The sequence below is a fragment of the Gymnoscopelus braueri genome, assembly GCF_963280865.1.
Source record: "Gymnoscopelus braueri genome assembly, chromosome: 14".
Classification (NCBI taxonomy): Eukaryota; Metazoa; Chordata; class Actinopteri; order Myctophiformes; family Myctophidae; genus Gymnoscopelus; species Gymnoscopelus braueri.
The window spans coordinates 18,163,232-18,190,788 of NC_137619.1; the positions used below are offsets into that span (position 1 = coordinate 18,163,232).

General features: G+C 43.0%; 1 protein-coding gene across 1 annotated transcript in view; it reads right to left on the reverse strand.

Moving 5' to 3' along the window:
• The window catches only part of inpp5a (inositol polyphosphate-5-phosphatase A), a 123,362-nt gene that overhangs the window by 91,739 nt on the left and 4,066 nt on the right, over positions 1–27,557 (reverse strand). Inside the window, exons 3-4 of the mRNA XM_080450381.1 lie at positions 15,400–15,500; positions 14,803–14,890 (exon numbers count right to left, since the gene is read on the reverse strand). Coding sequence (XP_080306507.1) covers positions 14,803–14,890; positions 15,400–15,500 — 189 coding nt within the window. The remainder of the gene's footprint in view (positions 1–14,802; positions 14,891–15,399; positions 15,501–27,557) is intronic.

Consider the following 27,557-nt stretch of genomic DNA (forward strand, 5'->3'; position numbering starts at 1 on the left):
TTAATTAGCAAGGTGGGTGCTGCTCTGCATTCCTAATGATGCTGGATAATGGACACTCAGGGGCCTTAAAGAGGGCCAGAGAGAGAGAGAGCAAGGGGGGGGGACAAATGGTGGCGTAGCACTGGTTGGTGTCCAGGGCTGTCCTATCCATCATGGTGTCTGTTGACTACTGTTTGTAGAGCCAGCCTTTATTAATTATCAGCTCGTTTGGAGCGGTGGGGGCCAGGGGTTCTTGTGCGGAGGGAGCGAGGGGGCCTTCTCCACGATCAATGGAAACTGTCGCTCCAGGAGAATTCTAGGGAGGGCGATTAAGATCAATTTGATTTGGCCCATTGGATGATTCTTCCAGGAGAGGATGGGAGAGAGGAATGCTCCTGGGACTAAGAATGTGGGAGGTGAGCGTGTTGGCTATAGATAGATAATCCATATCACTGCATCCACCACCCTCCCACTCCCAAAGAATGACACTGCTCAATTTTTTTTGCAAACTACACGTCAATGTGTTAGCTTCAATGTCTAATATGGGAATAGGGATTCACAGTTCTTTTTTTTTTTATAAATAAATTCAAAAAAGGAAAAAAATGAGCAAAGGAGAGCACTAGGGCTAGGCCTACATACAAGTAGATACTTTACACACACCGTTCATACTATCAGATGATGTGATACACCAAACTAAATCTAAGCACAACTAATTTGCATTCTTGTTGTGTTGCTATAACGTAAGCCGTGGTGATTTTTGTGTGTGTCTGTCTCCACTCTCTACACACTGTAAAATGTAAAAAATAAAGTAATACATAAAATGATAACAGGGATGAGCATAGCCTATACGACTTAACATTATTAAACTTGGTAATTACAACACATGGTAAAACGTCCATGGATAAATTCAGACTATCTGGGGGATAAAAGCTCTATGAAAATCACACAATAATGGTGTATTTTGTTCAACTCAAATCGATCACCTCATTAGCCCAATCTGACCACCCGGTAGCTCAAAAAGAGAACTGCACTAACAACAGACATGCAGAAAAAACCCGTTAGAAATCAGTTAATTCAAGTCCGAGAGTGTAACTCTGAGAGTGTACAGTTGTACAAACGTATTTTGTACAACTGTATCCAGTTACAAATGGATACATTAACTGAGGACTTTACTGTGAAGATTTCCCACGTGCATTGAGAGAGCACTGACTGAGAGGCAGCTGAAATATGAGCATGTTCCTCGGGGCTTAATCTGTTGCATAGACAGATAAGCTGTGGTCTGACACTCATGTTAATAAAGGCTCCTTTAAAGAGACGCCAGGAGTCGTATAACAACACCTCCCCTGACACCACACCACAGATCACTAGCACTAATCTGAACACTGCTGAACACATGGGCATGCACACACACGCACACACACACACACACACACACACACACACACACACACACACACACACACACACACACACACACACACACACACACACACACACACACACACACACACACACACACACACACACACACACACACACACACACACACACACACACACACACACACACACACACACACACACACACACACACACACACACACACACACACACGCGCACACACACACACACACACACAGCATACAACTATTGTGAAGAAAACGCAAAGCTTATCCACTTAACCCATTAAGACCTGAGGCCGATTCTACAAATGCTTCTAAATCAGTAGTTCTCACACTTTCAAAAATGTAAAAAAAAAAATAGCAGATGTTGTACAAACTCACAGCGCGTCCACTTCATGCCACGCTGTGAGCTTGTATATCTGCTATTTTTGAATGGCCAACGCAAACATCTAAAATGACACGGAGACACTTTCCCGGTTTTAATGGCTTAAACCCTACAGTATATACTCGATCAGGGCTCCCCAGGGCTCTATACTTGGTCCGCTCCTTTCCCCCCCCCCCCCCCCCAAAGATAGCTGATCGGCAAGCTCACAACGCATTGTTCTGCGATGCGTTTTGATCTCGGAGATCAGCTTTTTGCCAAATGTTCACCCTAGAATTTGGACGCTAGGGTTCATGTGGTTATGGTTAACGTTTTATGTAATATGACCTCTATATATTATCGATTTCATTGTTCAGATACCAATAACTAATCTTACTTTTGGTACGAAACAAAAATTGTAATCTATGACAGAAACAAAGAGTAGCGTACCAGGTAGTAGTAACCAGTAGCGTGTGCATGTATGTGGGCACATGCCTGGAGTACAAAATCAGACACACAATTGCACATGCGCTTTTGAGAGCGTGCGTATGCATATGCGTACACGCATGTCTACGTGCGTTGCATGTGGCTGTGCAGATTTTTTGGGAGATTAGTTTAGTGGGTGTGGTGGTGGAGAACCACGAAGGTGTCGGGGTGGGGGGGGGGGGGGGGGGGGGGCCGTCTATTTTCTCCAGGGACCGCGGGGGGGCTGTGAGAGCTGTGAGGCCTCTCAATAGGCGGAGGATTATGGAAATCAAAGATGAGAGATTAGCTAATGGGAATATAATGGCCAGCGACTGCCCCGGTCAGCTGGGCCATGCAAATGAAGGGGCTACGAGAGGCAGAGAGGGACAATCAATATGTATGGACGGACCGTTGGCCAGTGCTATATCACCGACACTACACGCCAAGAGCATGAGCGCACAGATGCATATGCACACACACACACACACACACACAGGGCCTGACGCCAGCGCACAGAGATTAGCTTTCACCAGGAGGAACACCGCTCGACTGGAGGACCGGAGATATCGCCATCGCCGCCCCAGCGGTCCCTCCTCACTGATGTCAACAGGCAGCATGTGATCCCTCCCTCCCTCCCTCTTCCAACCCCCACCTCCAATGACGCCTGGCTCTCATCCCCCCTGACACACCAGCAGAGAGAGAGAGAGAGAGAGAGAGAGACACGGCTGGCGTTCCAGCCCCTACTCTCTCTCTCCCCCTGTGCTCCATCAAATATCTATTCATTCAAGTCTTGGCTCCCCAAACAAGAGCAAACGTCCTTGTAGACAAATCAATAGTGTGGTGCAAACCAGGAGGGAGCCAAGTATTACGGCAGCATTTAGATATACTAAGTAGTTTGTTTTAGGACTCCGACTCGGGGACATCCGGTGTCCGCTGTTTAGCATGTGCGGACATTAACCCACTTCAAATGTACGAGGGGGACGGGGGGGGACGGAGGGGGGAGTAACACGCAATTGAGCGGGAAACATGGCAGCTTTCATCATCAACTAAATGGAACCATCACCTCACTTATAGATCAAAATTCCAATTCTGAGCATGTCAGGAGAATTTCAATTTAGATTTGAAGTGTGTGTGTATATGGGGGCATTGGGGGGGAGGGGGGGGGGGGTGTTTCTGGTTCCCTGTGCCTAGCATGGCCTTTCAATCCACCCATAAACCCAGCTCTCCCCCTCCCCCCTCTCATTCCCATTCCTGTCCACTTGGAGCAGGCCATTCATTCTGGACCGCGGGCAGAGGAAACCTCCCACCCGCTCACAAATGCATGGGAGCGGGCAATAAAATTAACCCGGTGGCAATTGTTTTCCCACCCGTTTGATGGCCCCGTGTCAGCTCATCCGTTACGGGCGAGAAATAAAAAAGTCAGGCTCAGATGTGCCAAAAATTATGACTGTGGGTGGTGGGGTGGGGTGGGGGGGGGGGGGGGGGTACCTGAATGGAGCCAGGCTAATGTCAGATTATAGAGTCTAAGACCAATCAATCAGCGCCAGAGTGGATGATGAGATAGGGGAGTGACTTCCTGGCTTGTTCATTTGCGTCTGGGAACAATAAAGAGAGTTAAGAGACTGGTAGGGGTTATTATGATGCTCAGGTGCACAGAGGGACTGCCAAGCACAGAGTTAAAGAGCTCGATATCGTCGCTGTCGGGTGGAAACCTTGTACGTCCAAAACCGTTACTTTTCAGGAAACGTAAAAAAATATTCCAATGGATTATTCAGTCACAAGCTCTTGTTAACTCTTTCAGTGCCATGCTTATTTATGGAATTTTGGTTCTGAGTGCCACAACCAAAATTAATTGTAAAAAAACAAGAAATGACAAAGTCATAATATACCCGCTTGCGGCAGGCTGTTTTTTTTTGCCCCAATCTGCAGCACAAAATGTAAAAGTTGTCATCAAAATAAAATCTCAGCCATTCGAATGCAACAAAAATAACTCCACAGAGGTTCATTGGTTGGCTACCAATATAAAGTGTGTGTGTGTGTGTGTGTGTGTGTGTGTGTGTGTGTGTGTGTGTGTGTGTGTGTGTGTGTGTGTGTGTGTGTGTGTGTACAATATCAATGATAGTGAAAATAATTGATCTACAATCTGACAGATCTGCTATTTTCACCAGCTGATATAGTTACTTCATAATGTAGCCTACCCTTACCCAAGTCAAAACTACAGTGTTTCACTTAGAAATGTATGAACAACAAAAATGACAAGACACACACACACACACCCAGGAGGACTGGTTGATAGTGTTGTATGCATTGTTCCTGGACAAAAGACCGGTGGTGACCAGTTAGTATTCATTTATGTATGAAAGAAATAAACTATTTTCACAATAAACTAAGTGAGTCCATAGAATACAGGTAGCGTAAGGGCAGTCATGTTAAAAACATCAACAGTGGTGGAAAAAGTACTGTAATGTTTTACTTAAGTAAAAGTATCAATACTGCAATGTAACCCTAACCCTTTATAAAGGTGAAGCTCACAACGTGTCTTTTGATTTCACTGTTTGAAACAGCTAGGCTTGAGTTGTAATGCATAACTGCAAGTTAGCCCTTTTCACTACTGGCTTAAATGAAAGAAAACCCCAAATGGGTCCATTTGGTTTCATTAATGTCTTTTGTAAATGAAGTATTCAATAAACGTCATAATAAAAAATAGCAGATGTACAAGCTCACAAGGCGGCGATGCGTTGTGAGCTTGTAGATTTTTAGACTTTTTTTCTGATAAAATGCAGCTGATTTTAGCGTCATACCTTACATGAAAAATGTTGCTACAGTAACGTTGGTTGTAGTGTGTAGTCATTCATTTGTAAACAGGGCAGTCATGCTAAAAACAGCAACAGTGGTGGGAAAAGTACTCGTACTAGTGTTGCCATGTATACTAATTACCGCCGTCCGAGTTATGTACCGATAGGCACAGAATAGTAAATGATGTTGTGGGGACTGCGTTTGCCCCAACTCGTTTCACTCAACTCGCCGGTCTCTCCCCGCACCCGCCCCGCCCCCCGCTACTGAGACCGGGGGTAAAAAGGCAGGTCGCGTGAAAGGCAGTATTATGTTGAGAAAATAGGAAGTCATTACAGCACCATAACATGGTGAATAAATTTTGTTTTGGGATGTACAATACATGAAAATTACGAGAGTAATAACGCGACTTGCGTCGATAACTAATGGGGAGCGGACAGTAGCGCGCTTGGCTAAAAACAGTTAGTTAGTAACATCATACAAGCTAACTATTAGCCAAATTCGGCTAGCGCTCGGAGGACTGCATAGTCCCATAGCTTGGGAGGACGAGGCCGCCCGTTCAGAGTATGGGAAAGTATCCCATTGGCTTAAACGACAGCCAATGACGCAAATCTGTCGAACAAATCTGTCGAATGCAAATGAATCTGTCGAATGATGAGTCATAGGTCTGCCTCTGCATAGACCCGCCAGCTTTCAGCAAGCGGGTAAAAAGTGCTTAGGAGCCGAGATACAGCCTTTTTCAGTAAAAAGTTAAACAAGAAGTGAATGGAGCAGCAAATCTTCAAATCATCATATCTTGAGTTCTGAACATATTTTTCCAAAAAAGTAGATTTTTTTTTTTTTTTGGGGGGGGGGGTTTTCATGACGTATTTGACGTCTTGTGGCACACGGGGCGTCAGGCCTCATGACGTATTTGACGTCTTGTGGCACACGGGGCGTCAGGCCTCATGACGTATTTGACGTCTTGTGGCACTGAAAGAGTTAATACTTTTCAATGGTTCAATATTTATAAAACTCACACAGACTTAATCACTTTAAAAAAAAATCTAAGTAGCGATGTTCGGAGCCTGTAGATCGTCTATTTCCCCTACTTTTTGCGCACACTCTTGTACAATGAAGTCGAAATATGGAGATACAAGATACACTTTGTTGTACCCGGTGTCGTGCACTGAAAAAAAGCAGATCTCCAATCTTACAGCGGGTTACGCGGTGACGTGCTGTAAGCTTGTAGATCAGCAATTTTTTTTAGTGCACAACACCAGCGTGCAACTGAGCATAAATCCGGCTACAGGCAGATGTATTTACAGTCTGACCAGCCGACGTCCCCCTGACCCAGCCCTTCTGCAGGGTGGGTGGGGGGGGGGGGGCAGAAGGGGAGGGGAGAAGGGGTAGCAGCAGGGTAAGGGTGGAGGGCAGGCGGAGGGAAATAAAAAATCCTTCAGAGGGTGTTTATTTGCTCTCAACACCTCCCTAAAGCGATCAATATTTTTAATTTGGGTCCGAGTTATTATTTTTCACATCACTGCGCCGGGGAGCAGAGTAAAGTGGCTCATATTTTAGCGCTAAAAAGATCGATATGACAGGCTCACCTTCACTCTGCCCCCTCGGGTGGCTGGGGGGGGCGCACATCATAATGGACGGTGGGGTGAGGTGTGCTCGGCCCCGCCTAGCTCTGGAATCACATCATTATCTGTGGCCAGCGACCGACACCCCCCCCAGTCCCCCCCCCCCCCCTACAACTTCCCACCCTACACCCCCTGACAACAACCCCCCCACCCCACACATACACACACACACACACACACACACACACACACACACAACTCTCTCTCGCTCTAGGACACAACTGATTTACTCCCCGGCCAGATCAGCCGGCCACTGAACCAATCCCAACACACACACACACACACACTCAAGCACTTTATCGCAGCACTGTTTATCCCATTAAGACCTGAGGCGATTCTTTAAAAAAATCTAAATCCTAACAGTTTTTTGAAGAAAATATAAAAAATATTTTTTCACTATTTTTTCAAAAATAGCAGATCTACAAGCTCGTAGCGCGGCACTCGGTGCCGCGCTATGAGCTTGTATATCTGCTATTTTTGAATAGCCAAAGGCATCTAAAGTGACACAGATGCGTTCCAGGTATCAATGGGTTATGAGGGCGAGCTGGACATGCACGCACGTGTATGTGCATTTGTGTGTGCGACTGTGCGTGTGGATCACTGCGTGCACCTCAATATGCTGGCAGTACGCGCGTGAGTGTGTGTGTGTGTGTTTTTGTGCACTGTAAACGGTGTGTGTTCACGTGCTCGATGTGAGGACGGGCCAGGAGGCCATTAGGCTCAGTTTCCTCAGATTAGGCTCCTTGTAATAAATGCATCAATTTCCTTGCCTCTCCACACAACCCATTAATTATATATACATTTTCAGCCAAAATATTTTCACAGAGCCAGTCCCTGTTCTCTCTCTCTCATAATTCACGTCTGATGGCAGATTCATTGATTGTCGCTCAACACTTGTCCCGGGCGTGTGTATGCCGTGTGTGTGTTAGTGCACGCATGCGATTGAGTAGTTCTGTGTGTGCGCGCGCCGGTGTCACAAAGTGTCTCTGTGTGTGTGTGTGTGTGTGTGTATGCACTTATGGGCATGCCCCTGAGTGCATGAGTGATGGCCCGAGAGAGTTATGGCCCAACAATATTACTGGCCTGACATCTACTCCATTCAAATGGCCTCAGTCTGCTCTGTACTTCTCACCATATTGAAATAAGAGCCCTCCAACATTTTGTTTGCAATATTTTAAACCTGCTTATGCCTCTCCTGCCTTCTAGCCCTGTTGATCACAGCGTAGAACACAAGAGGAGGGGGCGAGCAGAAGAGAGAGAGGGGGGGGGGATAGAGAAGAGAATTGGCCCTCCCACTTAACCTCCATGTATAAAACCAACATTTCAATCCTCGTATATGACCCTACTTTCTCCATCTCTCCCCCTCGCCCCTCCCTTCTCTCTCCGTCTCATTCTGTGCGTACTTCTCTGCATGTAACCCATTTTTGTATCAGTATTAAAAGGGAGATTGAGGTGACCATATGGGAGGCCGTTAAAACGGGTGATAAACGCGGGTGACAGGTATTGCTGGGGAGTAATACAGCAAACACACATCACACGCACGCACACACACACACACACACACATGCGCGCGCTGAGGCCCTGTCAGCACAGAGAGACACTAAGTGTTCATAAATTCCTGGGTGCGGAGCAGAGTGGCTGAGTGTGGGTTCTGATGATTGCATTACAGCGTGCTGCTTGAAGTAGGATTATACCCTCACCTCCACAGAGACCCACGATGCTGCTGCCAGCTACTGGGACAGCCACTACTAGAACATGGGATAAGACACACACACACACAACACACACACACACCGACATCAGCGTCCACTGGTTCTTGGGTTGAGGCAGGGTGGCTTATGGTAAGTGAGACAAAAGCGCGGTAAATGGAAAAGGTCACCGGTTTGATTCCAATGAGGGCTAACGCGTACGTTAACAGCTGTGTATGCTGCCAAAAGTGTCCTTGAGCATGGCACTAACACACTACCTGCTCCCTCATTAAGAAGTCCCTTGTCAAGCTGTTGCCTAAAATATTAAATATGTCAAATCATGCCGTTAGGAGTGACTCGTTAGTAGGCTTGGGCAGTATCAAGGTAGTAGTGTATTCCAGGGTATTTACAAATACCAAATTCCATCAGAACTATTACTGATAGAAAATAAAAAACATAAAATTAAATGTAACAGGTAGAAAAGTAACAATTGGCTGGACATTTCTACCCTATGGGTCTCCAAGCTAAGAAATAAAATATGACTAGATATGGAATCGTGAAAATGACTATCTTGAGATGACTTCTTCCAACTACAGAAGCAGTTTATTGTGGTCTCACTGCAGCAGCTTACTGTACAGCTTGCTGTGGAATCATGTGCTTGTTCATGTCATTTTGAAATGTTTTGTAGTTATTGAAATATTTATCTTTAAACACCCAATAAAGTCTATGGGTAATTTTCATCTGAAAACCCTTTTTTCTTTCACTCGTTTGAAATCATGTTACTTCAGCATGCTTTAACTTACCGACTCCATTTAAACTTTAAAAGGTTGAGGTATATTATGATTTCCATTGCTGCGTTTAACTTTTTGATCACTTTTATACTTTAAAAGCTATCCGACGTCAAAGCACATGTGGATCTCATAGTCTTTTCAGCTTTTCCAATACACACTAATTCGTAAAGTTTTTTACATCACCACATGTGCACAGGTCTGCTCTCCCATTTATCTAAGCTGTTTGATGTATACATTTTGAGTTAAGACCATTAATATCAACCCATGTCCCCCTGCACTGTAGCAATTAGTGTACCTGGGGCTGTTTCATGCTTAGCCTGTCAAAGTTGTGCAAAGCAACTAAGTGTACTCAAGTACTGTACAATAGTGCTTACAATGCACAGTACAATATTGTGATATTCTACTTTCCATTTTTGGCTGGGAACTGGCTTCCTTCAAAACAGGCCTGGAAATCCATCTTTCAGAAGGCCAAAGAGGGAGGTAAATCTCCCTTCTCCAATAGAAAGGTGATGGCATTCACTGCCTACACCCCCACCCCCCCCTTTCTACTCAGTGTTTTATATTTGTTGATGATATTGTATTTGTGTTATTTTGTATGCTATGTTGATGAATTGAATACATAGGACCACAATGGAAACAAGTCCCCAGGAATTTTTTATGCTATCCTTTTAGCCCAAATGTGTGACTGTACCTTGTGCCGTTTGCATTTCTGTCTTATAAAGCATTCAATCAATCCATCAATGTACCATCCCAGCCACAAACTGTTCACACCTCTATTACGCTCGCGGCCAGCCATGTGTACAGTGTATGTATATATGTATATGTATATGTATATGTATATGTATATGTATATGTATATATATATATATATATATATACATATATATATATATATATATATATATATATATATATATATACATACACACATACATACATACATACATATATATATATATATATATATATATATATATATATATATATATACATACACACATACATACATACATACATATATATCTTGATCTTTTTTTGTGTTCTCTTTGACACGCTTATTTAATTTCGTTCGATTTCTTTTTCAACCTGCTCTCCCTATCCCTGCAACCCACCCTCTCCTTTTTCTTCTTCTCCCTTTCTGGAAAAACAACAAAATGATGGAGCTTATGCAAAAATACATTTCACCCACTTCTGTAAACCGGTGATTTGACAATAAAGTTTATTCTGTATTCTAAATGTATCAAAGTGATCCCAATGCTGTATTTTGGTTTTGAACTAACCAAAATCCAAATCTGATCCACAAAAATGTACACAAATACTGTACGTCATATAGCCTGCCGTATATAACACCCCAGTGACATCTCAGGAAGGTATGATGAATGTATGAAAAAAAAACTATTCGTTAGCTACTAGCAAGCGTCACCATTAAACATCAATCCTTCTCTTTTTGGCATGAGAGACAGGAAACCAAGGGAAGACATGCAAGAAATGGCGGGAGTTGGAATCAAACTCGAGTACTTTGAGATTCACAAGGAGGTCTGTGTACTAATGGTGGCTCAACCCTAAATGCAGACATTTAATCACCATTTACCTTCGGCAGCAACCTAATGACTATATTCATAGGATTAAATATAGGCCAATTATGTTCATCTGATTTGCCCTAAATAAGATGACCTCATGTATCGTCACTGGAACAGGAGTCCCAGTCAGTTCAATGTGACTGTGGTTTCTTGTAGTTAATCAAACGGAGCAGACTGTCTGCTTTCGGGTATAGAATCCAGTTGCCTATTGCACATACAAATAGTCACTGATGCAAATGGATGTTGACAAGACCAAACATGTGCATCGCGTTTTCGGCAATCAAAATAGCATCCCTCTTTCTTCCACAGGACAGGGTGCAACAAAGGGCTCCTCTGAGGAGTGCACGGTGAAAGTGCACTCACCGACTCAATGGACCTGTCCGTTTTTACACTTTCAGAGTCAAATTAACATTCCTGATTTTACTGTACAGGGACAGTGATGGACACCATTACACCATCTCCTGGGATGATATGAGAACACATGCAGGCAAAACACACACACACACACAAGAGTTAAAAAGGAGGCAGCGCTGCCCTGTCAAGACCACCATGTCTGATTTATTCCCTGCTGCCTGTCACTGCTTCCTGTCCAGGAGACCGCAGACATACAGGACGCCTTTAATTTCCCATTAAAATGCCCTGGAACAACTGAGGGCTCTGTGTCTGTGAATGTGTGTCTGTGAGTGTGTGCGTGTGCGTGTACTGGTGTCTGCATGTGAGAATATCTTGATAAGGCTGAATGAGAGTGTGTGTGTGTGTGTGTGTGTGTGTGTGTGTGTGTGTGTGTGTGTGTGTGTGTGTGTGTGTGTGTGTGTCGTGTATACACTTACAGATAGGGGAGCCTAAGCATGTGTGTGTGTGTGTGTGTGTGCAGGAAGTGGTAATAAGGGCAGGCATTAGTGCACATCATTCCCGATGACACGGCAGGCAGCCCCAGGGCCAGGCCCATGATAAATATTAATGGCCTGGAACAAGTGGATTGGGAGTTGAGTTATCAGGGCGGTCCTTCCTAATTGACATTTTACCTGCTGTATACCTTAACAGGGTTGTAAAACACCCAGCCCTGGGCTCAGCCAGAGAGAGAGAGAGAGAGAGACAGAGAGAGGGGGACGTGTCAGTCAGCCCTGCCCACCCACCACACCTCCCACCCTCTGTGCAAAAGACAAGAGGGGAAGGCCTGCTTGGCGGTACCTCTCTTCATGGAGACACAACCCAACAGACAGGGTTTAACCACTTAAAGGAGGAGTTCACCCAATTTTTTTTTTATTTTCTATCAATTGCACACCCCATGAAGTTTTGAACACATGGATTTATTTTGGTTTTTGTCGCATTCCTAAGCCAATAATTTGATGCCCGGGTGTATTTCCGGTAGGAGACACAAAGAATCTACTTTGTGTCTCCTACCGGATACATTAGCCGGTAGGAGACAGGAATCAAATTATTCGCTTAGGAATGCGACAAAAACACAAATAAATCCATGAATTCAAGGCTTCATGGGGTGTGCAATTGATAGAAAATAAATCATTTTTTGGGTGAACTACTCCTTTAACCTTATCTTACTTGCTTGTCTGAGTTTTTTTCCTAATAAAGTTGTTCTATTTTTTCTTACCCCCCCCCACACACATAAATATGTAAAGCGACTTTAGAAAAGCGTACTAAAAGTACTTAGAAAAGCACCATATCAATTCCAGGTGTTATTATTAAACTTTTCACTCTTTGGAGTAAAAAAGGCCATAAAATAGTGCTCAAGTTTTTTGCAAGGGTATTAATTTGCATGCATTTCAAATTAATTACAAGGGTACTGCTCAGAATGCAAGCTTTTTTACAGCACCATCTTTAACACATCTTCACACCTGGGAATTAGCCAGTACATCCAGTACCGCTACTAGATAGTGATACCAAATGCAGTGACTGGGCCCTTGCTCAAGGGAACCGCAATAATAGATTTTTCAAACAAGTTTCAAATGCGTTCGAATTTAGAACGTGGGATGAATGTTGTACAGTAAGCCAAAGCCTATTACAATCAGCTATACAGACAATTATTCAGTTACATACACTGTTACCATGTACTGTCTACAGGTCCACTTTTACACTCTCCAGGTTAAATTAACACTTATTAGAGACGTGGACATTCTGTTTGTGTTGAAAAGAGTGGGCAATGATGTAGTAATGTAATGTAAACGCACTGCTCTGTGGGACGGACCTGGGGGAATCAGAATAAACTAGATGACGTCACCCTGTCTTTATCAATCTCCATCATAGGAACACCAGAACACAATTAGAGGATCTTTCAAATATCCAAATTCACAGTCATTCAAGTAATATTATGCCATATTCTCCTTTTTCACAGACAGCAGTGGCTCGCAAAGGCACACAAACACACACAAAAGGTAGAAAGGCAATAAACAACTGACACTTCTCAACTCCTACATATAGTAGCTACAATCATAACTCCCAAGAAATACACAGGTGCACAGAAGAAAAAAGAAACACACACACACACACACACACACACACACACACACACGCAGTGGAAGCTCAGGAGCCATTCATGGCGTTTCTACTTAAATTATCTGAAAATTGACAGGCAGGGCGGACAACAAACAATTATCCCTGGAGCATGGGGGGGTAAAAATCGAAGTTTGAGGAAACAAATATGAGTGATGTCATCTAAGCTAAATGGCAGGTCCTGTGCGAGGCAGACTGGAGAGTCTATTCATATTTACTGTTGCCAGGATTTCAATATCCACATCATAGAAAGCACATCAGATGTTTCCCTTTACGCCAATTGATTCACAAAAGAGAAGCAGCCATGCTGCAATCTCTATTTGATGAAAATGGAAACACAAAACAAAGGTTAATCTATAGACAAGACGGCACTGAGTAAATAGTTTGCAATGTTGGGATATTATCCCAGCTTATGTGAAATGGCAGATAATTATTTTTTGTAAAGGCCAGTGTTTGTAATATGTTTATGAAAAGAGCAAATGTGAGTCAGCGGGAGACGTGATTTATGAGGGTTTGTGGAGGTGCAGCGTAGCATGGTGATAACTACGACAAAACAGACACAGCTCAGCAATCACACACTGATTGGTAACATAGTCCATATCTACAGTAGACCACGTCAATGGAAGTTATTCTGCAACACCCCCTATCCATCTCTCCCAACATAAGTTCTTCTTGGAAACGGAGAGATCATCATCTCTCGGGCCTATAGTCTGCATTGCATTTTAATCTGCTGAAGTAAAACTCCAATTTAATACTCTAAGGGCGAGTTCAGGGGAAATATCCATATTTCCTAGAACCAAGTCTTTCTGTACAGTTGGTGCAAAGACTGCGCCACCAAGTGGCCACATGCAACAACTGACATTTAGCTGTAGTCCATAAAAAAAATCATGGCCTCAGATTTATGCATCCTAGCTGGCTAAGTAATGGTCGCATCCATAAAAACTTCCAACATTTGCAAGAAACAAGTCAATATTAGACAGTGCCAAATATCAGTTTAGATTCCAGAGTTGAAAAAGAACTTATGAGATTGTATGGCAAGTGATTCACGTAAACTCACAACAACTAACGTGAACTAGGTGGGCACCCAAGCCAAAGTATTGATTCAAATAATGTGTCTATAAATTGATTTGTTTCTTTTAGAGTAATTCATCTAATTGTGAGTCAATGTGACTCACAATATGAGTCATTGGGCTTAAAGTTCATTAATCCACAACCAGGTCATCAAGACAGAAGAAGCAGTATGAGCTGCCAGCAGGGTGATCCACTGCTAGACTAGAGTATTTCCAAGTATGTACCACCACCTTGTGGCCATCTGCTATTATTGCAGGAGTTGGTCAACTTGGGCCTCTTCCAGAGTAGAAGTGCTGTCGGTGATTCCAATCTGTAGTTCGCTGTCAAAGATATTTTGTGAATTCTGAACACGCTCCCTCATTGCACACGTCACCAAGTTCATGCAATAACTGACTGTAGAGGACATTGTGTTGTTCTAAGCCAAAAGATCAGAGCAAAATGGCGCACATATATCTGTGTAAAACTGGTCATTTTTGTAGTCCTTCAGCAAACATACACAGACTTTAAAGAATTTGCAAAGTTGATGGAATTGCCCTTACTGTGAAATGCTCCTGGGATTTGTAGTTTTCATCGAGGTAGACACGGGCTCTGCTGTACTCCTTCATGGCATCACTGGACAAAAGCTCTCTGGTGGAGAGAACACAAACATGCACGCACACACACACACACCACGATTTATCAGACGAACAGTTGGCAGAAATTACAACTTAAGGACTGAGTAGTTATGTGGTTGCTACCAAGACAACTTAGTTATTACACACGATCGACTTAAAACAACCAAACCAATCTCTAAGAAGTGAAACATTAATTATCCGATCCAAGCTGCCTTGCAAAATATGGGAAACATAACTCTTCATAAATCTTCATCTTGTCTGCGGTACAACTAGCGTGCCACCAGTGGGGGGAGTTCTCCACTCATTTTCAACTGTTTTGGCACCAGTACAACGCTACAGGTGACAAGGCAGGCGGGTGCTGTATTTTCTAGGGAATAGTCTCAGTTGACACCTCTACAACAGTAAAAACCAAGAGAAATCAACCACATCAGTGGTCAATAACATTCACACGGAAGACATTTTGCACTTGCATGGTCATACTCAGAGAGGGGGGTATCTGACTTTTACGAAAAGGCTACTTACTTGACAAAACAGTCCACGTGCGCCATGGACGCCTCGTAATTCTTCCCGCCCACCTCTTGACAGTGTACCGCCACGAAGTGGGGCTTGTGCGAATGTACCGTCTGTGAGGAAGAGGAGAAAGAAAGGATATATAAGTCAGTCAGAAGAAGGAAAATGACAAACCGTAATATTGGAAATTAACCCATTAACTCATTGACTGCCAGAGTTAAAACCTCGTTCATAGCAGCCCTTGCCAGCGATTTTCGTGTTTTTTTGTTTCGTTATTTTGTTATTTAATTCACATATAGAAAGTCTAGCTTGACACTTGAATCGTTTTGATCGTTCCACCACTAGAGAGCAGCACATACCAAGCTTGATCGGCTCGCTGACACACTCGCCCCCTCCCAGACCCACTCACACAGTGAAACACATGAACCGGAAGTGAAATGTCTCAGATTCTGTGATCGGCGAAAATTACTTTGTGATACACAACGGGGATGACTGTTCGTCACCCAGACCATAGATTATAGGAGGGGAGGTCTCCGATCGTTTTTCATAGCGTGTGAAAAACCGTTTGTTTCCCTATTATGGTCGAAAATGACTGGGGGGAAAAATGTAAAACCGAAAACGGAACCCAAGTCATGGAACCGGATGCAGTGGTGGTTGAAGTAAGTGGAACCTGAAACTTAGCCTGATTCATAACAGAATAGCGTGATCAGAGCATAAAGATCAATAAAGACCATAGATCGCATTAATGCGATCCTGGCGGCCAGGCGCGCTATTTATTAGATCGCGTTAATGCGATAATGGCGGCCAATGAGTTAAGACCTGAGGCCGATTCTACAAATGTCGTCTAAATCCGAACAGTTTCTTTGAACAAACTTATGTTGCAATATCAGTGGTGTTAAGTTTTTCATGTCAAAGACCCCAAAAATTATATGTATTTGGCTGCGGACCCCCATCTCAAACTATTTTGTTCTAGGGACCCCCTGAAGCAGAGATTTGAGTTAAAAATGTTTGCTTTAAAAAATATAAAAATATATTTTCACACATTTTTATGATTTTTTAAAAATAGCAGATCTACAAGCTCGTAGCTGCTATTTTTGAATAGCCCAAAGAAATCTTACAATGACACAGATGTGTTCAAGGTCTTGATGGGTTAACCTGTGATCTGCCCTTGACAGCTGACACTCAATATGCACCCACACTGAAATCCATAATTTTACTTTATCCATGTGTAACTCTGAGAGGGTCCAAATGTAACCAAATTTGAATTGAATTAACATTGAGGATTTTCCAGTGCACTGTGTATGTGGCTGTCAGGGTGAGGGCTGGTGGAGAGACCTGGCGTGCTCGTTTTAGGGACAGTAACATTGCACATTTCGTGAGCTTGTTTGACGAGTCCATCCTAAATGTGCTGACAGGGATGTGCCTCCAGTCGTGTGTGTATAACAGGGTGTGGCAGGAACACAGAACACTCACCGTTGTGTGAGTTAAATTCTCGGGATTCTACCGTGTAGTTTTGCTACTGGAAAATTGTCAGCTGTGTTTGTTTGCAATGTGGGCAAACAACCAAAAATTTGCCTCAGTTCATGGTAACAAAAGAATAATTTGCATTTCAAATAGCTTTGTCATCAGCAAATTACCGGTTATAGTATACAGTCAAGGTCATGGCCAAGGTCAAATATTAACTTAAGACCAATTTGTTTAGCGAGTTGTGGGGATGCAATATCGTATGCATAACAATTCACCGGATTTATTTTATTTATTTATTTATTCTTGGTGAAACGCTCACAAGAGGTCCCAGACCATAGAAACACTACCTGATTGGCCTCTCCATTTCCTCTTACACTAAGCAAAGTGTTTGTGAGTGCCCTGTCGGAGTGTTTTAAGGTGTATACACCCCCAACAGTAAAATCCATACCATAGACTGAGTTACAGGGCTCCATAAGCACTGAATGGGTCAAGACTATGGGAGGTTGGACGGGGTTGTATATCAATGTCATCTAAGATGTGTGACCCCCATGGGAGGCATTACTACCGGGACAGTCCCGGGTTCCAACCACAGGCCCGGGTCTACTACCATTACTACCACCACCACCCTACTCCCTTCCACATTGCATTATGCTCACTATAGGCCACATCAAATAAAAGTAATGTATGGCAATAGCGCTATGGATTTTCCATCAACCTATGGCTTGTCACTTAGCTGCATGACCCAGGAATGGAGCCCTGCAGCGGCTCAAATCTGAAACCTGGGAAGATTAGTGGACCTCTCAGCTCCAGATGGGAGAGGTCACACTCTGAAGGAACTCGCAGTGTTAACTAACATCAGGCTAAAAAGTGCGTGACCTGCCTGCCTGCCTGTCTGCGTGCTTGCGCACAGTAAGAGAGTGCAGTGTGTCTGAGAGTTTGACTGTGAGTATACAGTAAAAGTGAGTGTTGTGTGTGTACAGAAAGAGAGAGAGGTGCGCGGGCTACGCACGCATGTTAATGCCCGTGTGTTGACACACGCACGTTAATTGAGCAAGATTCTATTTGTCTTTCCGAGCAGTAAAACATAGCTTTGACAAACAAGATTCTACACGTCATTTCATTCACCATAATAATAATCACAAAACATTAACCTTGGCAAAGGGCAAACTACTCATACAATTTGAAATTAAGCTGCACAAACAGAAAACTCGGTTTGACATGGTGAGACAAAATGTGGATGACATATTGACATACCAACGATTAGAGTTATAAAAATAAAAGACACTTTTATGACGATGGCTTTACAAATAGAGTGAACTCCACTCTGGAAGTGACAGCTGCTGCAGAGGTCGTGAGAGATGCCAACACAGCAAACAGACACAGCATCTCCATATGGCATGACATGTCACCCTCACACGGATCTCACACAGTGTTGATGTGTTTGATTACGAGGTGTGCCCTCTGATCTTCTCCCTCTCTCTCCCTCCTTCCATTCTGACACTGTTTATATATCTGCCGTAGGTGACAGCTGAATCCGTCCCAGCGTAGCGCTTAATTCCTCCTCAGCCTCAGAGACACAACAGAGTCTTGCAGTATTTTAATAATCAAACAATGGCTGTATCCTTCAGAGGAAAATCATTAGTGCACGCCCTGCAGGGAGAACTGCCTGATCGTGTGGCAGAGTCAACGGTCTGAAGCAGCCTATATCATATTGAACAATTTAGTATATCATACAGTATTTGCTGCATAGCATAATTATATAAATTAAGCGAGTAATGTACTTGCATCTTACTGCAAACTGTGTCAAGAGTACACATAGTGAAGTAAGAAACCAGAACCCACACCAATCTCTATTATGTATCCGAGTAGAACATACAGCACAATATATTAGATCTGGAGTTACAGAACAATCTCTAGAAATCCCTAACTGCCATAGGCTAAACAAGCTTTTGCTAATGATCTGCAGGGGTTTGATTTGGAAGGCGTCTTGTGGGGAAGCTCCTCTCAATAGCTGACACCAAAGTGTGCAAGACTGTTCAATTCTGCTATGTATAAAATGTACAGTCAACCTCAAGTCAAGATTTTCTCTTCTGACAACTCATCAGCCACTTCACATCGGCAACCAGACAGCGGCAGACATGGTGCCAGTGGGTAGAGGAGTGTTCAGTGAGACAGCTGTGACAGTGCTGTCTCTGCATGGCCTAAACACAGACTCTCATATACAACTACATGTATGTCTAACGCCTGCATAAGGAGGCTTTTTTTTAAATTGATCAACACCAGGGGGTCTTCAACATTTTCAGCCCAAGGACCCCCTAGTTGAGAGAGGGATGAAGCAGGGACCCCCTCTATATTGTATAACATTTTCTTTCATATTCAACTTTTTGCGAGGCGTTGTGAGTTTGTAGATCTGCTATTTTTGGCAAAGAGGTATAGGTGTAGAGGGAAAACAGAGCAGACCAAGTAAACAAAAAAGTTTTGTCTTAAGTTCTCTTCAGAATATGGATAATAGGGTTCAAGTGGTTAATGTAAAAAAAAGAAATCCAATCACACGAAGATTTGGCGGCCCCCCTGTAGTAACTCTGAGGACCCCCTAGGGGTCCCGGACCCCCTGTTGAAGACCCCTGTTTTAGTGCATGTTTTTTTTTCCTACAGTATGTATTTTGATTAAATGTGTTTAGCGCAATACTGTGTCCCACTCTGAAATGTGACAATAGTGTCCTATAAGCGGTATAGGACTGGGTATCTTAGATCTACTGAAATATAATAAATTAATTAAAATGTAATGCAGTTTCAATTTGTACAACAGCCTGGCCTCCAGAATGCATGAAGGCTCCTATATGCCGCCAGATCAATTTCACATTTGATCTGTAACCACATCATGACATGCCTAATGCCTATATTCTGGGCATGTCATACATTAACCCATTAAGACCTGAGGCGATTCTTAAAAATGTTTTCTAAATCCTAAAAGTTTTTTGAAAAAAATCTAAAAAATATTTTTTCACAATTTTTCAAAAATAGCAGATCTACAAGCTCGTAGCGCGGCACTCGGTGCCGCGCTATGAGCTTGTATATCTGCTATTTTTGAATAGCCAAAGAAATCTAAAGTGACACAGATGCGTTCCAGGTATTAATGGGTTAATATGTGAACATTCTGTGAAAAGCATAATGCAGCAGATCTACAACACATCACAGTGCGGGCACGTTGTGAGCTTGTATTTTCACTATTTGACGAACAACCAAGTAATAGGGTTTACTGTACAGTAAGTGGTTAAAGGGTGCAGTCCAAAGTTTAAAGGAGGGTGTCTGCCAGTGAGACAGAGAGGGTCTTTGATGGATCTTAATCGAGACCGCCTGAGTCCTTTTTTCATGGTCCCCCATTTGGAGGGTAGAAAATAAGATGGTGGCGGAAAGGAGGAGGAGATGGATGAGCTCGCGAACTGGCATAAAACGAGGACGCCTGATTCGATTGTCGTTCCATTTGTGGCACATCATTAACACCGCACTTTATGTTAAACACGCACTCTGAGAGGCTGCGAGACGCAGAGAGAGGGACAGACATGTTTAGAGGGGACGCCTCTAACGCATGTGAGACAAGAGTTAATTTGACCATCAGAGTAAATTTAACAGAGATTATATTTCGTGATAACAAGACAAATGCGCAACACATTTTATAGGCTCAAAATACATGATAAAGTCAAATACAGCTGTCAGTCCTTATTTTATTAACATGCTATTCATTATATGATATACTCATATTTCATTTTTTTCAAAAACCTTCACAAGCCAATAACTGTATTCTTTAGATTTGTACAGTGCTTCTTGGCTTTAGTATTATAGGTTTATTTATTAATGTGGGTATTCTAATATATACTAATTATTTTTTATTTTTTCCAGTGCATTGAATAAGTGCATAAAAACAAAGGCAGTGGTGTGATGGCACTGCTCCAACAGGGGGCACCATAATGTAATTCTCTTTAAAACAAGCCAGGACAATCAATGATCTCCACTGATGCCCCCCCCCAACAATACTATGCATCTCTACAGTATGCAGAAGTTACACAAACTATGCGGTAGGTAGGATGTGGAGAACCAGCACCCTACACAAATCACTGGCCTGTGACGGCCTGGAGAAGTTTCCGATGCAAATGGGGAAATTGAGGGATCGTTCAATTCAGCATGACGCAATGCAAAATACTGTTTACAATGCAGCCACGCCACATTGGAATCCCATGTCACTCGGCCGGTGTGCACGCCACAGAGCAGGGAAATAGCCCTGCTTTGCTTAAGTGAAATTTTATCCAGACAGGGACACCTGGGCGATGGCATTTGGTTTGAGGTCAGACTCCTGATTGCACACAGTACAAATCCAGCTGCATATGAAGGAATGTCCACAAGGTACAGAGCTGGTTACACCCTATGCTGAATGGAATACAAAGTGACAGCTCAAGTGCACTTTAGATACACGTGCACAAAGAACAGGAGAGGGAGAGAGAGAGATAAAGAGAGAGAGAAAGCAAGTAGTAGCAGGCAAGCTTGCACAACATCTCTCTGATTGGAGCCACCTTAAAGCCAGTCAAACAACTTTGGTTCATTTTCCAGGATGTTGCTGTAGAGTCACGGTCTGGTTAGTTCTGACACACATGAGAAATGTGACAGCTCATTCCTTTAACCTGTATTCAAGTCAATTATAGCTCTTCACTGGACGATAGGGGCTTAATGTGTGGGAATTATTTCTCGGCGGCATGCAATAATTCTGAGAACAACTGTGTACCAAAGCATTTAATCAATCAATTAGATGATAATAATAATACAATGAAATTGTACTGCCTGTGTACTGTCTGTATATTCTAACCAAGCATTTGTTCAGATGGATGCATGGATCTACTGTGCCGAAGACATTATAATTCCTCCAACTGTATGCAATAACACACCCACTAGCACATAAAACAAAAGTAGGTCTGTCATTTTTTCCCTTCTTCTTTTTTTTCCATTTCCACTGAGAAACAATAATAAAAAAAAAAATCATAGTCTAAGAGTTCACAAGTTCAGGGCTTATTAGTAAACTAACTGACGGAACAAGACGACACAGTGAGCGTATTGTGTGTATTGCAGAGAACCACGGTGAGCTAGCGTTGCGTGGCTGATTGTAGCTCGCTGTCTGCTGGTTGTTCCCAGCCACGCCGAGTTCAGAGTCTGATGCTTGTTTCCATGACGTCACATAGCAGCGGCAGCAGCGCAGCACGGAGCTGGCATGAACCTAGATGCCTGCCTGCCTGCCTAGTTCACACAGGGGCACAACTCTCTCTCTCTACCACTCGCTTTTCCTCCTTTCTCACTACAAACACATACTGTACATGTGGACTTGCAGCCTTTATAGCACGTAAGCCTGGTCTGGCTATGCAAGCATAGTGTGTTGAGTTCCTCAACACACGTAGTCAGGACATGCTCTCTCTCTCACTCACACCCACACCCACACACACATGCACACACACACAAACAATGTCTGTTAAACAAAACGTTCAGATGTTTTAATCATGAAGTTGATGTGATATATGATATGATGAGTGACTGTACAGTCCTGAACTAGGCAATAAGCTTTTCTTAAACACACGTTGGACTATTCACATAGTTCAACCAAACTGCCATCATCTAGAAATGAAAAGAACCCAGAACCCTTTGGCCTTAACATTACCTTGAATGATTACACAAATCCAAAGAGTTAATCTACCGGAGTGTAGCGTTTTTTTTTAGCAGGGAGCTGTAATATAATTGTTTAGAAAACCTTTGCCCTCGCTTTAGTTGCAGAAACTTGTTATGAATCTGGTAACCATGGGACTACAATTCAAATAAAATACTTAAAACATTTTTCTTTGTTAATGTCAAAATGAATCATCAACAGTGCTCGCGGTAACACATGGTCACTGCATGAAAAGGGACTTCTACAATGGTTACCATTGTACTGCATGGAATGCATTATCTGGTCTCTGGTAATTATTAAATATCTACTAAACATCAGGAATATTGTAGGAAAGTCTCCCCATCTAGTATAAATAAAGGGGAATCACAATGGCCACGGTGTCCATATGTTTCCAATAGTGGTAAATATGTATTCAATCATTTGTTTTACTGTAGTCAATGGTCAAAATTAGTTTAAGGAATTTAACATGAGATTAGCAGAAAACCTTTTAAGTTGGTTTACACAGGTTTGACCAAGAACTCCAAGAACTGTAGAAACATATAAATAAATAACAAGAGAACCAAACCACACAGTCTAGATTCACTTCACTCTCAGGGAAACCACATTCATAGTGGAAAAAGAGCATTTACCCAAAGAGAAAATTCTAAGCGATCATTATGTGAGAGGACCTGAAAAGACCACTACAACTGTGAATAGATGTGTCCTTGTCAAAATGTTTGTGTATTTGTCTGTCCTTGTATACCCTTGAATCTAAACAGTACGGGGAACTGTTGGTCAGGGTGTGTGTTCGTTAGAAGGTGAGCTGGGGACACATATGTCACGCATCAATGGTACCGGCATTTCCTGAGAACAGCAAATATGAATGTTTGTGTTACTCAACCGTGTGTGAGGCGAAATGTGTTTACCTGTGGCCTGAACAAGCATCCCTCTTTCCATCTGCCCCCCAACTACGGTGCCATTTATTTGGTACCGTTCAAGACCAAAGTAGGTGAATTGAATGGGGCTGGGGGGGGGGTGGGTGGGAGGGGGGCATTTCTTAGAAAAAGTACTGTGATGATATACTGTTTACGCAATGACAAACACTATGCATGAGGATGCTGCCACCTTTCAAGATTGTCCGCAGAGACACAGACTTAACATCCTTAATGAGTATGTTATTATTACCTATGCTACTACATTGTCTGAAGGAAGCTGAACAAAAACAGTTTTACTCTTATGTACCTGTACACAAGATGTAACAATAAAGCACAAGCTTGAACACTGAACAGGGCAGGGAAATACAAAGGGAAGAATATGCAATGTTCCATGTTAATCTAGTCCATGTTAATCTAGTGCAGAAAAGCTTTAGCTTTTCTTTTTTGCTTTATTGTTAAATTAGTTGTATTTTTTCTGTAATTGTATTATTGCTCTGTAAAGCACTTTAAGCTGCATTTCATGTCATGAAAGGTGCTATACAAATAACGATTACTATTATTATTTCCAAAAGACTAACCCATTTCTAAGTCCCTGTACCTCCAGTCAACTCAATAGTCTATGAAAATTACATTAGTGGAGCCTGTCCAGATGTGTTTGCAGGTGACAAATCTCAAGAAGCTGAGGTCGAGCTGTCGTCGAGTATGGCTGTACTGTATCTAATGATGAACAAGATGGCTCTAGAACATTGGTTAGATCACCTAATCCTCACTATGGGTTGACGTGCACCACTGAGCACTGAGCCTGCACTAGTCGACAATCCAGTTTTATAATGAATCTAATGTTTTGGGCCCCTGCGACATTTCACCAGTTGCACCACAATCCCTAGCCACTCTATTCTGTGCTTTCAAATTAACCACAGTTATTTGGGAAATGCAATGCAGAATGACATTATGGTAAAGTACACAAAACACTAACAATGGTCAAACTGGGAAACTGATTAGAACTTGAGTAATACACAGCAGAGTAGTTGTTGAGCATGTCATGTAGACAGATGCCGGGTCATTGTTGACCTGGTATCCTAGTGTGTATAGTTTCAATGCAGGCTGATGATAGGTTCTTGGTTTACGTATGTTTACGTATTAGATATTATTAGATTATTGGTTTACTTATGTATTACTTTATTATTAGATTACTATTTCTATGCATTTGATGAATTATTGATGTATTATGATGTATTATCTTGCGTCCTTGCTTACTGTAAATCGCTCTGGATTAAGAGCGTCTGCTAAATGCCTAAACTGTAAACTGTAAACTGTTGAACCAACATTGTACTGTAGTACAGTAGGGATTAGAGTGTAGTAAACCAGGTCAGAGCTCAGTAGGGTAGACTGCAGTAGAGTGCACTGGGTAGAGCAGACTGCCCTATAGTATAGTAAATTGGAGTGGAGAAGCATACAGTGAGTGTATCACTACTGCCTGTACCTCCATGGTGTATCACTGTAATGTAGTACAGTAGAGTGGCAGGCTAAATTGGCTGTGCAAGTACGCTGTAAAATCTTGAATGTTAAGGGAAGTGAAACCCTAGGCTGATTTTGCAGTTTGTTTTCCAGTTCAGACTTAGACAGCAGGATAAAAACATGGCAGGTTGCGTAACGCTGGATTCACATCGGGAGCTCCGACGATAGTCCACGACGCTAAGCACGACACGCTAAAGCAATAATTTGAACGTGTCCGAGGTTATGGGTGACAGCTGTCAACGTGTGCGTCTGCTGTTGATGTGAAGAAACAGCAGACACGTTTTTTAAATCAAAGATTTTTAAACTAGTAGCTGTACATGGGAAAGGAATCATTACCGATACCTATTTATCAGCAAAAATTCAATAGATTGTTCACAAAGAAGCTGCAAATGACCTGCGACGAGTCGGTCGGTCTGTACTTCTAATCTGCCCCAACAGCTATCTTGTCTGGGCAGAGAGAGAGCAGCTGGCATACCATTCAGACAACCCACCGACTGAAGCTGCCCGTGATTGTTTATGTACGTTTTTTTGTTGTCTGTCTATCGATCTACAACTGCTAGGTCAAAACGTTCATATTCGCTATGTGCATACAGCAGTTTGTTTCTGTCAGTTGCAAGTGGTGTTGAGTGATGCGTTTACTACACGGCCAGCAAGAGCCATGGAGCTCAGTAATCAATGGCCAGTTGCACCCAGCAACAAAAGCACACAGACGCAGGCAGGAGGAATGCGGGCACTAGAATCTCACCTCCAATGGCTTGTTTGTAAACGATTTATACATTTTAGGCATCAAATATGGCATAAAGTTGGCCAACTTTCATTACTTTCATATGCACAGTTGCTGGTTAAGAACGTTGATATAAAAATGCAGCAGTGCAGCACCTGTGGAAAACAAAGCTTGGTTAAAATAACAAGCAAATCTAAATAAATAAGCAAACAGCTTCACAAGACCAATGTTGGTGTAACTAAGATTCATTGGAAATATCCTATATTCAAATTGGCTAATGGGAGGGTCAGCGGGCAGGCGGACCTCTGATGTCATTCTGACTCAGCCATAAACAAACCACGGCCACATCACTATGACAACATAGGCATCAGGTGCCTGAAGAAGGTCTATGTGACCGAAACGTTGCTTAAATAAAAGTGTTCCTATTGTGCAAGTGACGGTGTGCGGGTCATTTTATATACACATAAAAAATCATGGTGCATTATTTCCAGGTTTTAATACGGTGCATTCCCTGACGGAGGGAGAGAAAAATGTTCTGTCCCTGAAGTGGGGGTTATGATTGGATGGATGCGAGTGCACTAGCAGCAAAGTTGAGGTTCTCTCGGCTTTGATGCCATGCTTTTTTAGCCTGACATTGCCAGACTGATCACGTGGGATCACTCACTGAGGAGGAACGTGTGAGTGATCCCACGTGATCAGTCTGGCAATGCCAGGCTAACGAGTTTTGCTGCCGAGCATCCCGACGCAAAGGAAAAGGTATGTGAATTGGGTCTGCGCTTGCCGACGCGTCAGATCTGCAGCAATTTCCTGTGTTGTCCTGCAGGTTGTGGGCAGTGCGTTTTCTGGAGTGTAGCTCATTTGACTTAACTCTCTCACTGACAGATTTATTTCTGGCCGCATTTGCCCAAATCTTTGGATCACCATATCTTGGGTTCTGAATTTTTTTTTTAAAACTCGTGATAACTCGTTCTTGGCACTCAGGGCATTCAGAAAAATACACTCCAACTCAGAGAGAGTTGGAGTGGATGGCTAAATGCCTGCCAAGTGGGGTCAACCACGGCACGTCTGTCCTATTGGTTGACGCCCGGTCAAAGTTGACCAATGTTTAATTCCACGCTCCATACGCATTGAACGTGTTGCATCAAAATGCCCCGGAAGGCAAATGGTCCATTTGGTTACATATGTACACTCTTAGAGTCACAAATGAATACAGAACACTGAGGATTTTACTATGTAGTGTAGCAGGTTGAAATGGTTCAGTATACTGTGTGTGTGTGTGTGTGTGTGTGTGTGTGTGTGTGTGTGTGTGTGTGTGTGTGTGTGTGTGTGTGTGTGTGTGTGTAGCGTGTGTGTAGCGTGTGTGAAGCGCGTGTGAAGCATGTGTGAAGCGTGTGTGAAGCGTGTGTGAGCGTGCGTGCGAAAGTGCGAAAGTGTGCATGTGAGTGTGTTGGTGTGCTGTGTGTGTATTTATTTGTGTATGGTCACAACACAATTGCATTGGAACTAGACTATACTCCACTCTGTTTGGTTGTTTGCCTGCAGCTGCTCATTGTACAGTTGATATACACTGATACTAGATCAGCAGGCACTGACGGTTCATGGCCCTAACAACTCCGGTCTGGCATCTCGCTACTGACACACACATACTCATCAATATTGGGCCATCTACCAAGGCCATAGTGTTGTAAGAATTATGCAATCCAGTTGTTCCTTATTCATGTGCTTGGCACCTCATTCTGTTCTGTTAACATCTCTCTCTCCCTATCTCATATTCAGCCGTCATTCTAAGTCGCTCTCTCACAATCTCTCTCTCAAACTGACTCTCCATCTATGTCTCTCTTTC